Source organism: Balaenoptera acutorostrata, chromosome 6 (assembly GCF_949987535.1).
Source record: "Balaenoptera acutorostrata chromosome 6, mBalAcu1.1, whole genome shotgun sequence".
Classification (NCBI taxonomy): Eukaryota; Metazoa; Chordata; class Mammalia; order Artiodactyla; family Balaenopteridae; genus Balaenoptera; species Balaenoptera acutorostrata.
This window is the reverse complement of record NC_080069.1, coordinates 97,332,979-97,344,983: the sequence shown is the minus strand read 5'-3', so window position 1 is coordinate 97,344,983 and position 12,005 is coordinate 97,332,979. Positions and strand designations below refer to the sequence as shown.

The window sequence follows — 12,005 nt, the reverse complement described above, 5'->3', positions numbered from 1 at the left end:
TCCAGGAAGTAGAATTAATGGTGATTTATATTTATTTTTTTCTACTTTTCTGTATTTTTTTTTTTTAATTTCAAAATTTCCACAATAAAAATATATGGACTTGGGGATCAAAAAAAATTCTGTTTAAATAAAAGGAGGGATTTCATATCAGTGTTCTCTTGGCTCTGAAGCCACAGTTGTAGTTACTCTCAACCACAAGGGCCCGTGACTATTCTGGGCTCTTTGGTGTTCATTCTAATTAGAACATCTGAGTCCAGAACTGAAAGGAATGAAAGAGGTGAGGCTTCAGGCCGTGGAACTAGTTGTCCGAACACCACAGGTTTAGTTAGATTATGTCTCATGATTTCCATCCTGTCCCTGTGCTTATTTATCCCCTGGTAGCTCACTGAGGCAGGTTTTTCCTTTAGAGAAACCCCATTGCTTTAACTGGTGGATCACAGTTACATATGTTTAATGATCTTCTAACCCACTGGAGAAGGTGGTGACCAGATCTCGATGGATGGGGAAGGACTTTGCACTCTTCCCAGATCTTTCCAGTCCTGGGGGCACTCAGGTCACTATGGAACTGCGTGTGATTTCCATTGTCCTTTGGAGCCCTATTCTCAGCCCTGCAGGGGGCAACTTTGTGTGTTCCTTTAGAGCCAAGGTGGTGTGTATTTAGCACAGCAGGTTGCCCTGGCCCTCTTCTTTTAACAAATGGTCATAACATACCTGACACTATGCTAAGGCTGGAGATGCAAAGATGACTTGATCCAGTGCTTGCCTTCAGGGTACTCATATTGCAGTGAGGAAGCCAGTGATAAAAACATGATTTCAGGGGCTCAGGGAAACTGTTATGGGAGGAGGATGCATGGGTTACTCTGGGAGCACAGCAGAAGGGCTTCCAGCTCAGCCTGAGATTTTAGTAAAGGAAATTGTGCCTGGTTGAATCTTGAAGGATGAGTGGAAGTGAGCCAGATGAAGCAGGATGGGAAGCATCTTCCCTTTTGTAGGGAAAACACAGAGGTATGGAATAGTAAGTTATAAGGTGAGAACTGCAAACAATTCAGTATTATCAAAGCTTAGAGAGTGGTAAGAGACGCTGGAGAAGTTGATCAATTGTTTATTTATTTAGTTATTTATTTATTTTTATGGCTGCGTTGGGTCTTTGTTGCTGTGCGCGGGCTTTCTCTAGTTGTGGCGAGCTGGGGCAGCTGTTCGTTGCAGTGCGCGGGCTTCTCATTGCGGTGGCTTCTCTTGTTGTGGAGCACAGGCTCTAGGTGTGTGGGCTTCAGTAGTTGTGGCACGTGGGCTTCAGTAGTTGTGGCTCATGGGCTCTAGAGCACAGGCTCAGTAGTTGTGGTGCATGGGCTTAGTTGCTCTGTGGCATGTGGGATCTCCCCGGACCAGGGCTCGAACCCATGCCCCCTGCATTGGCAGGCGGATTCTTAACCACTGTGCCACCAGGGAAGCCCTGATCGATTGTTTAATTAACTTTTTTGTGGATTTCCCAAAGCTCAATAGCATTAGGCATCTACGTTTTTCTGTTTAATTCACAGTGCTCTGTCTTATTTCCCATCAGTGTCAGCTGCTGCTGGAAGTGGCCTGGCCTCTATTTATCTTCCTGATCCTGATCTCCGTGCGGCTGAGCTACCCACCCTATGAACAACATGAATGTGAGTATATGAGCATCCCGCCTGAGACTTACTGCTGGCAAGCGAAATCCAGGCAATGGGCATGGGCTAAATGTGACCTCTCCCAAGATGCTATCTTTAGGAAACAGTGCAAATGGTTCGGAACAGAAAAGCTAGGCTTTCAATTGTTTGATAAGGCATGAGCTCAGGAAACCATTTTCAGTCCTAGTAGATGGTGATAATAGTAATTATAATAATAGCCAACATCTGTTTCATGCATTTTCAATCATGAAAGTAAAATAACCTTACTGATAGCTCAGAAAGGGGTAATTAAAAAAGCCCCCTAAGGCAATACCTTAATACCACTATCATCTGGTCCCTGCCGGGCTTTTTCATATGCATTATGTCTTTACCACACAGTTGCAAATCATGGAACATATAATTTTTTTTTTTTTTTAAACAATTTTTTTTTCTTTTTTTTTTTTTTTTTTTACTAGCAGCCTTTTATTTATTTATTTATTTTAAATTTATTTTATTTATTTATTTTTGGCTGTGCTGGGTCTTCGGTTCGTGCGAGGGCTTTCTCTAGTTGCGGCAAGTGGGGGCCACTCTTCATCGCGGTGCGCGGGCCTCTCACTGTTGCGGCCTCTCTTGTTGCGGAGCACAGGCTCCAGACGTGCAGGCTCAGTAGTTGTGGCTCACGGGCCCAGCTGCTCCGTGGCATGTGGGATCTTCCCAGACCAGGGCTCGAACCCGTGTCTCCTGCATTAGCAGGCAGATTCTCAACCACTGCGCCACCAGGGAAGCCCGGAACATATAATTTTAAGCAGCATTTGTGGAGAACATCTCAGATTGACTAATATTATTTCATTTGATTCTCATAACAACCTTGTATAATGGACTTTATAATTGCTATCATTTGCTTTAATTTCTTTTTTTTTTTTTTTATAAATTACTCCTTTGAGCTGCATGGCAATGACTTTATTTATTTTTTTAATTTTATTTTTATTTATTTATTTATGGCTGTGTTGGGTCTTCGTTTCTGTGCGAGGGCTTTCTCTAGTTGTGGCAAGTGGGGACCACTCTTCATCGTGGTGCGCGGGCCTCTCACCATCGCGGCCTCTCTTGTTGCGGAGCACAAGCTCCAGACGCACAGGCTCAGTAGTTGTGGCTCACGGGCCTAGTTGCTCCGCGGCATGTGAGATCTTCCCAGACCAGGGCTCGAACCCGTGTCCCCTGCACTAGCAGGCAGACTCTCAACCACTGCGCCACCAGGGAAACCCTGCTTTAATTTCTTGATAAGTAAACTGGGGCTCAGAGAAGTGCAGGGAATTGCCCGAGGTCACATATGTATCAAGTGACAGTGATGAAATAAAGCTCAGGTCATCTGACTCCCAATCATGTGTTTGGATGATGGCCTTTTCAGTGAGCATAGATAATACAGTAGTGGCTGAGAACACAAGCTCCAGGTGTCAGGTTACCTAGGTTTGAATCCTGGCTTCAACACAGGTATGTCACCTTGGGCAAGTGGCTTGGCTTCTCTGTACCTGGGTTTCCTCATCTCTATAAAAAGGGAATAATAAGACCTACCCCATATGGTTGTTGTGTTATCCCACAGTCACAGCCCTTCTCTCCTGGCTGGGCTTGCTGGATGGATTAATACTGCAAAAATGTCCCAGTGTAAAAGATCAGCATTTATGGGGGAGGTTTGGCTGGGACCTCTTTTCCGTGGCTCCAGCGACTTTTCCTGTCATTAACCAGCTCCACCCACATCCCCCCAGCCCTACAGGTGTGCAGGATACAGTTCTTCAGGGAAGAGGGAGGGCTGGGGTCACCTTTGAATTGTGTTCTTGGTCTGGTCCCGTGTCTCTCAGGGCACGTAGTGGCAGTTATTTACCTGCTAATTTGCCAGTACACATTATACATATTCAAGTTTTAAAAAACCCCACGAAACCTGAAAACATTCTACCAGATGTGATTTTCTGATTTCACCAAAAAGAAAAAGAGCTTACAGTGAAATACACACTCAGTTGTGGGCCTGGAAGGTAACGCTGCTTTCTTGTTTGGAACCTCAAAGACTGATGAACAAGTGTGTATTTGATTTTGTATAAGCATTACCCTAAGCCCCACTGAAGTACACATTTTAGGGAAAACTCAGCTTTTTCATCCGATAAGCTATTCTTTCTCAGGAATTATCACAAGGAGACAAGACGGTGTAAGGGAAATAGTGCAGACCTTGGTATCAGACAGACGGCTTTGTTTGGATCCTGGCTCTGCCACCTGCTGAGGTTGTGATCTTGGGCAAGTTGTTGAATTTTGACCCAAATCTCTCTGAATCCAGACCATCAATTCTCAGAAATGTTGTGAAATTCCTATACCTATGGGAGATAGATAAGACTTTTGCCCTCCATCTATGTACTTACTACTGCAACCTTACTTCCTGTTCTCACCACCTTCTAGGGACCTAGCTGGAAGGGCAGAGAGTTAAGGTGAGGCTTACAGAGGTGTCTTGTCTCTAGGAACAGAGGAATGGTAGATAATTCTTCCCAATAAATCTTTCCCAGTTTGACCCAGACCCATCAAGGTCCTAATCACTTCCCTGGGTCATGAGACTCCATTAAGCTACTTGACTGTCATCCTGTGCACCAATGCCAAGTCCTCACCCTGCTTTTATTTGCAAATCAGGTGGGACACAACACACGAGGAAGGGTCTTTGCTTCACTCACCAAGGTTTAGACTGAAGCATGTTGTTGGTGTGCTGGACCAACATCACCCTGCCTTTGGTGCCAGTATTTCCTGGAGGTTAAAGGGGAGAATCCCTTGGTCCTTTGAGTATTTGGTTGGGTTACATAAATCTCCCCTGAATGAGGAGCAGCTGACTTAGGCAAGGGACCTTGTTTGGTTTTCCTTGAACTATTAACAGGGAGATAAGGGGATTAACTGAGTAAATGTTCAACAGGCCAGAGTCCCTGCAGAGGGTGGCCACAAGGACCAAATCTTGGTTCATCCTTGCTTTGGATGTTGCCTCTCTGGTTGGAATGTGGATAGAAGAAAAAGAAAGATAGAAGGACCCCAGTATTGAAATGCAAAGTATAGCAAGTCCTGGCTGTGGGTGAACTTCTGGGGAGACTCTGTTAGCCCATTTGCATGAAAATAGTAAGCTGAATAAAACCAGGTTTCTGCCTGGGGGAGGGGGTGCTGTGTGATGGAAGGAGTGTTCCTGGCAGGACAAGAGCCAAGGAAGTACTATGGTAGGCTGGCCACCACAGCGCCTCAGTAACCCTAACGGGCCCATTCACTGAGCCTTAATCTCTGCCAGGCACTCTGCGGCGTGCTTTGCTTGTAAAAACTCACGTAATACTCACTACAGCTCTGCGAAATCGATTGCATTGTTATCACCATTTTATAGATGAGGAAACTGAGGGTTAAGGGGTCAGTGACTTGGCCAAAGTCACTGCTTAGCAAGTTGCAGAGACTGGATGTAAATCCCAGTTGGTTTGACCCTAAAGCCTGTGAAGCTGTACGGCTCTTCACTGCTTAGAGCCATGGTTCTTAATGGTTGTTAACTCTTTTGGGGTCACAGATAACCCTGAGAATATGGTGAGCGTGGAGCCTCAGCCTTTCTGTCACGGGAATCCACACGTGCTTGGTCTCAGGTTAGGAGCCCCTGGTTCCAGGGCACATTTATCTTGATCCCCGTAAGCAGCCCCATGGCCTTTGACGCAGCACACCAGCCCCTGTACACGCAGTCCTGCTGTTTGTACGAAGCTCCTCCGTAATGAAGGGAAGGGGACAGAGAGGAGATGGCCTGTTGGACGGGGCTCGGTGCTCTGATGGGAGGAGAAACAGCAACAGCAACTAACATCGCTTCAGAGATGGCATCTGCCCCCAAGTCAGCACGTTCATTAGGTGCCTTTGAGGACCTTGGGAGCTAGTGGAGAAGGTGAACAGAGGTCACAGAGGACAGTACCGGGGGGACTGAGAAAAGCTAGCAGATAAAGGAGGCCACAGGTGGAAGGGAAGGAGCATGATTGGGATCACAGAAATGTGGATTCTGCCCCTGGTCCTGCCCACTGACTTCCGGAGTGTTCTTCATCAGCCACTTTATCTTGCCGTGGTTTCCTCCTTCACGTGTGAAGGAATTGGATTAGGTCCTCGCCAGGGCCCCTCTGTGTCTCTGAAAGGCGAGGTGAGTGTTAGAAGATGAAGGAATGAGGAGCCAATACTTGCTGCCCTCCAGGCAGCTTCTGTATATGGTCTAATCAGCCCCTCTGGTCACTTCCCCAAGGCTGGTGTCATGAATCCCACTCAACAGACTATATCAAGTAGATTAAGAACCGCTATCTGATGCCACATTTCCAACTCAGGGTCAGATTAGTCCAGGGTGGCAGGTCCCAGGGATGTGGGGAATGGGACAGACAGACTTGGGATGGAGCAATGTTTGGTGGAACCAAAAGAGATAGAGGTTCCTGTCAAGTCCCAAATCCTTCAAAGAATTAATGTTTCTCCTTGTGTTTTTCTTCTCCTCGATTTCAACAGGCCACTTTCCAAACAAAGCCATGCCCTCTGCAGGAACACTTCCTTGGGTTCAGGGGATTATCTGTAATGCCAATAACCCCTGTTTCCGTTATCCGACTCCTGGTGAGGCCCCCGGGGTTGTTGGAAACTTTAACAAGTCCATGTAAGTACCGGATCAGGTTTTCATTCCCAAACTTGTCAGTTAATACTTTTCCTTTCCCTTCTCAACCTCCGGGGAATTTTGAATGGTTGGGTTTGAGTGAAGCTTCTTTTGTGACGGTTTGTGTGATAAAGTCCAAAGAATGAGACCAGAGAGAACTGCCGCCAGGATTTAAGACTGTGTGACCTCACTTTGGTGCATTTTAGGAGTAACGTTATGTAGATGAAAGTCCTGTGGTTGGGGGCTTTTCCTCCAAAAACTGGCGGGTAAGTAGAGAAGGGAGACATAGCACATCAGCTTCATCTGTTAATGAGCAAACACTTAGTTAGCAAACACTTATTGTGTGTGGGAAACGGCAGGTCCAGGAGCTGGGGATGCAGAGCTGTGCAGAGGGAGGGGCCTGTCCTCAAGGAGCTCACAGCCAAGGCTGGGAGAGTTTGGTCCTCTCTGCTCTCAGATCACCTCTCTTCCTCCATTGCTGCCCTATCACACTGCAGCGGTCTTTCATCTGCAAGTCTTTCTCAGCCCTGGGTGTGAGCTCCCTGAGGGCCAGGATGCTGCTTTCTTCACTTTTGTATTCCTGGCTCCTGGCTTCAGCAACAGACATTAGGGCTGAATAAGTGTTTCCCGAATGAGCCGTTGAAGATTCTTGGAAGGCACAGAACTGTGGCATGAGTTAGAAAGGACTAAGAACTGCAGGAGATGTAGCAGGACAGTTTTGAGGAAGCTGCCGCCAGGCAGGCAGGGCCACGTTATAATGTTCATGGACCTTAGGCTTTGTGGCTTTCATGAACCCCTTCTTCCTTGCAACAATATTAAAAATTTTATTTTATAACCGTGTTGGTATAAAGATGAGTATAATCCAGGCTGGATTCATTATCATATGCATTCATTCTGAATTTCTGAATTTTTTTTTTTTTCTGATTTTAAAAGAAATTTAAAAATTTTGTGGACGCATAAGAGTATCCTGGGCCCTAGGCACTGTGTCTGCTGTGTCTTTTGGAGAAGTTGGTCCTGGGGACCTGTGTGTGTGCGTGTGTGTGTGTGTGTGTGTGTGTGTGAGAGAGAGAGCTTCCTGGAGAGACGGCACATGGGCTGGCCCTTGATGGCTGGTGAGGTTTGGTTGTGTGGACACATGAGGACGAGCATTTGGGGCAGGGCTGGTGGCTGGGTGGTTGTGAGCAGAGGGTCTCAGTGAAGTTGGAGGACGGGGCAGCAGGAGTGGGTCAGGGCCGGCCCACGGAGGACCCTGCAGCCAGGCTGGGTCTTCCCGGCAGGTACTTTGTTCAAGCTGGAGAGACAGCTGGCCTAACCAGGGCTTTTCTACTTTTCTTGCACCCCCTGCAGTGTGTCCCGCCTGTTCTCAGATGCTCGGCGACTTCTTCTGTACAGCCACAGAGACACCAGCATGAAGAACATACGCCAAGTTCTAAGGACATTATACCGGGTCGAGCGTTCCAGCTCAGGTAAGCGAAAGCCTTCTGTGAATTGGTTCGTGATTGGACGTTAACCTGCACCAGGGAGAGACAGCAGCCCCGGCGGCCTGGCACTTGTTCCTTTTAGCTCTTCCCTACGGGGTTTTCCTCCTCAGTGGCTGGGCTGTAAGGCCTCTCTGCAGGATGTATTTGAGAAGAAACGAGGGACTCAGTGAGTGTGCTGGCCTTCTCTGGGGACACAGAAGAAACCCCCCCCAGAGAGGAATGGCACCAGCCTGGCGTTAGGACCGTTAGGCGGGCAGGTTGCTGCCAACCTCATGTGTTTGGAGTTGGCCATACGGTTGCCATGAATGGGAAGATTTACAGACGGGATACTTCTGGGCATGTAAGAGCAGTTAAAAGTTGCAACTTGATATGGAGAAGTGAAAGTTGAGCATTCATTTCTAAGAGGAAAATGCAATTCATCTTCCCCCAGGTCATTTGATTTAGTCTGATGGGTACTTGAACTCTGAGCTTTAAAAAGTGACACCTTTATCTCTGATCCGGGGTGTGCCCGGGCAGTTTACTGCATGCCGTCTAGGAAGCGGCTGAGAGCAGGCAGCTTGCTGGCCGAGGCACTGGTTGCAGAAGTCACCACGGAGCAGCCTCCCGGGCCGTGGCCTACTGCGGGGGGGGCAGGGGGTGGTGGGAGCAGACCCCTGGGTGCAGGCCGTGATGGCCTGCGTGGTCTGTAGAGAATTTAAAAGCAATAACGAAGCTGACTGAGAGTCAGTCTGCTTTTTGTCATCTCCATGCACCGGTGGTTCTAAACAGCATGAGTGATAAATTGCAGCCATCAGGAGTTAGCTGCTACCACTACTCCAGGAAAGCACTTTTTTTCTCAGTTTGGTGTTTGGGAGGAATGGGGTGGGCCAGCTTTTGCTGAGAGGACTCCCAGTTTGCCATCCACTTGGCGAAAGAAGAAATGGTGTAAAGTGCTGGAGTTTAAACCAGGCTTGGATTGGAGCTTTCTCTTGGGAAGCCAGACTGTGCTTTCCCTGGGCAGGAAAAGAGGCAGTGAGCAGGGTGGGATCTGCCAACAAAGGGAGGCCAAGCAGTGTGGGGTGGTGCGGGGGAGGTGTCATTTCCCATCAGAGACGGGTGTGACTGTGCTCGGGCTCCTGGGTCAGCTTCGAGGAGCTCCCAGCTGGACCACTCCTGGATGCACAATCAGGCCACCTGGATGCTGTGTTCTTGCCCTATAGACCCCCATCCTGCACACCTGTCTGTCTCAGCACAGGACACAGAGGGGTAGCAATCACCAATCAAAGCATTAGTCCTTCCTTATCTGCTGGGGGCCCCCTGCCTGGTGGACCAGAGACAGAGTCAGGGTTACTTCTTCCACTGCAGAGACAGTGTGACCAAGAGGAAAGAGAGCTACGATGTATTACTCTGTAGCTTGGTGACTTTGTGAATAAGTCCTTTAGACCCCTTTGGGGCCACTCTTCTCATCTGTAAAATGGAGACAATAGGAGAACCTAGCTCATAGGATTGTTGTGAGGAGTAAAGGAGATGAACCATTTAATTGCTGAAAGACCGCATGTGACACACAGGAAGCACTTAGTGAATATGAGCTATGATTATTTTGGAGTGGTGCCACCTTGGCCAAGCTACTTAACCTCTCTGAGCCTTAATTTCTTCAGCCGTAAATAATAAGTAACCTGCAATGTGAAATGTAAACCCTAACGCAGTTTCTGGCATATAGTAGGTGTTCAATAAATGGGAGCCAATGTTACTCCTGTGTGTCAGTGATGCATTTCTGAGCACCTGGCCTTGCTCGTCTGCCTCTGCACTGCACGGCCAGAGAAACAGACTATGGATGGGGGAGGGTGTTGTTTCAGATCTCAGTGGGTGCTTCCTTAGACGCAGAGCAACTAGAGACATGAGTCAGGGTAGAGAAGAGAAACCAAACCTGCATTCAAACAACTTTCTCTGCACAGCTCTGTAGAGAGATCTCTGAGTATGATTGTCTCCCATCAAGGCTTATCTCTCCATTCACTCAGTATGGTCTCTTATCTGCCCTGCAGCTACTTCTTAAGTGCTTCTACCTTTCTTTGCCTGTCTTGCAGCACTGAGCCCGGCCTCAGTCCAGAGGGAAGTGCAACAGAAATGGTGCTTCTTCCGAGGTGAAATCAGTAACTCTTTGCCGAATTTGAATAGCACTCTAGATTTCAGAGAGCGTCTGAGGCTGGGGTATGTTGGTGTAGATCCTGACTTGGAGACCTCTGTTTCTCTGCCCCGACACCCCTACTTACAGCGTGATGGGCTCAGCTCTCTTGCACTGTCACTCTGTGGATGGGAAGGATCCTTGGTTCAGAGTCCTGCCCTCCTCAACCTTCTCTACCTAGCTGAGGAGGGAACCTGCCTCTCCCAGGGCAGCTCATTTCAGGTATTGGCAGGATACCCAATATTAGAATACTGGTATTCTAATTATCAGAATCTATTCACTGGTCTGCTTATCTCCCAGAGAAAGAGGCTAATCTATTTCCCTTGAAGTGTTAAAAGACAGCTCTTCCCCACCCCCCTTCCTGAAATCTTTTGTTTTTCTAGGCTAAATGGCCTCCATTCCTCTTCTGGAATGTCACCCCCCCCCCCCCCCCCCCCCCCCCCCGCCTGCCATTTCTGCCTCTTCTCTGGTTGGTTGTGTTTCAGTGTGTCTGCGTCTTTGTTGAAGTTTATCAGAAATTACAACAGTCTTCCAACACAGGGTAGAAAGAGCTTTGTCTCCTTTGCTCTGAGCACCATCTTTCTGTTAATGCGGTGACGCTTCTTGGCATCCAGGTCACACTGCTGACTCATATTCCACGCGCAGTCAACCCAAACCACAGAGCCTTTTAAACATACAGAATCGCAAGTCACTTGTTCTCCATTTCTGAATTGTGCTGTTGGCTTCTTGAACCTAAAGGGAGAATATCTATCTCTTTTCTAGTTTACATTTTTAGATTCCCTATGTCATCTCCTCCTACCCAAACCGTTTTAGATTTTGGTTTTGCCATATGTTATATTTGCTGCTGCTGCTTGTTGCCTGTCATGTAGGAATTTGATAAATAGCTCTCTTTGTTCTCATCCAAGTCATTGGTGACTGTGGGACCAGGGCTGGAGGCTTGGATCAGTCCAAGGCTGGAGACTGACAGCCCCTTTGGACCGTGCCATTCAGGCTCTTATAGACCTACCAACCCATGTTGTCATCTGTGCTGGGCCACCGGGCTCCTGTGATCTGGTTAGAGGACTCATCTTGTTTTTTCCTTCCACTTCACCTGCTAAATCCATTGGCCTATCCACTGATAATTTGTGGATAGGGGAGTGTCTGCTCAAATACTCTTTTCTAGTCCCATGGTTTGCTGGGCTAGGGCATTGTTTTATTTCCACTTATTGGATGAGACCTTGGATGAGGCCAGTTAGTTCATTTATAGACAAATGGGTTCATTGATTCAAACGTTCAGCCAGTATTTATTGAACATGTAATATGTCTCAACCACTGTTCTAGGTGCTGGGACACAGAGGTGTACAAAACAAATATGGCCTCTGTCCATACGGAACTTCTGTTCTAGAATAGACTCTGATCCAGCAGCGGGGAGGGACTTTCCCAAGTTTGCACAGCCGCCAGAGGGATATTCTGGGAATTGAACACAGCTAAACCTCTGCTGCCCCGTGCAGTGCTCTTTCTACAGAGCTCTCTTGTGCTGTTCTATTAATCTCCCAACTGGGAAGACCACCAGTTTTAAGAGTTAAGTCATAGACAAGTCTAATTATCCTTGAAACCATCCTCATAAGAAACGCATGTAGGAAGCTTTACAGAGGGGCCCCTCACTCAGTTTTCTCATCACTGGAACTTTTTGGACATTTTATTATCTTCTTCCTAAACCTACAACCGCCCAGTTGAGTACGGGCTAAATTAATGTTTGGGAGTCCAGGTGAGGAGCGTTCCTTCTTCTTAAGTCCCTGTCATGACTACAGTCCAATGGAAGTGTAAAAGTTGCACAAATTCTCAAAAACTCTAGAAGAAGTGACAGGTCTAGATTCTGTCTCTGTGAGATGCAGTCTGGCAAGAAGGAGTGTTTCTCTGAGTGAGTCTTGTGTGGTATCTGAGATGATTTTGAGCAGTACACAGATGAAAACTTTTCCTTTTAACCTATCTCAAATTGCAATTTCATGGGTATTATTGCTTAGGAGTCTGTTAAATAGGAAAAAATTACTTGAAGTTAATTTAAAGAAGACATCGTTTTATGTGGATGTGGT

At 47.3% G+C, this 12,005-nt stretch overlaps 1 protein-coding gene across 7 annotated transcripts in view; it reads left to right on the top strand.

Annotated features, from left to right (window-relative positions):
* Positions 1–12,005, top strand: part of ABCA1 (ATP binding cassette subfamily A member 1) — a 139,100-nt gene that overhangs the window by 31,025 nt on the left and 96,070 nt on the right. For 4 of the 7 annotated variants that reach the window (XM_057547563.1, XM_057547559.1, XM_057547562.1 and 1 more), the window contains exons 1-2: positions 1,562–1,655; positions 7,639–7,757. In XM_057547563.1, coding sequence (XP_057403546.1) covers positions 7,700–7,757 — 58 coding nt within the window. In that variant the 5' untranslated portion in view covers positions 1,562–1,655; positions 7,639–7,699. Of the gene's footprint in view, positions 1–1,561; positions 1,656–6,152; positions 6,295–7,638; positions 7,758–12,005 lie in introns of those variants that run through there. The other 3 variants (XM_057547558.1, XM_007178271.3, XM_007178270.3) reach the window with 1 other exon arrangement.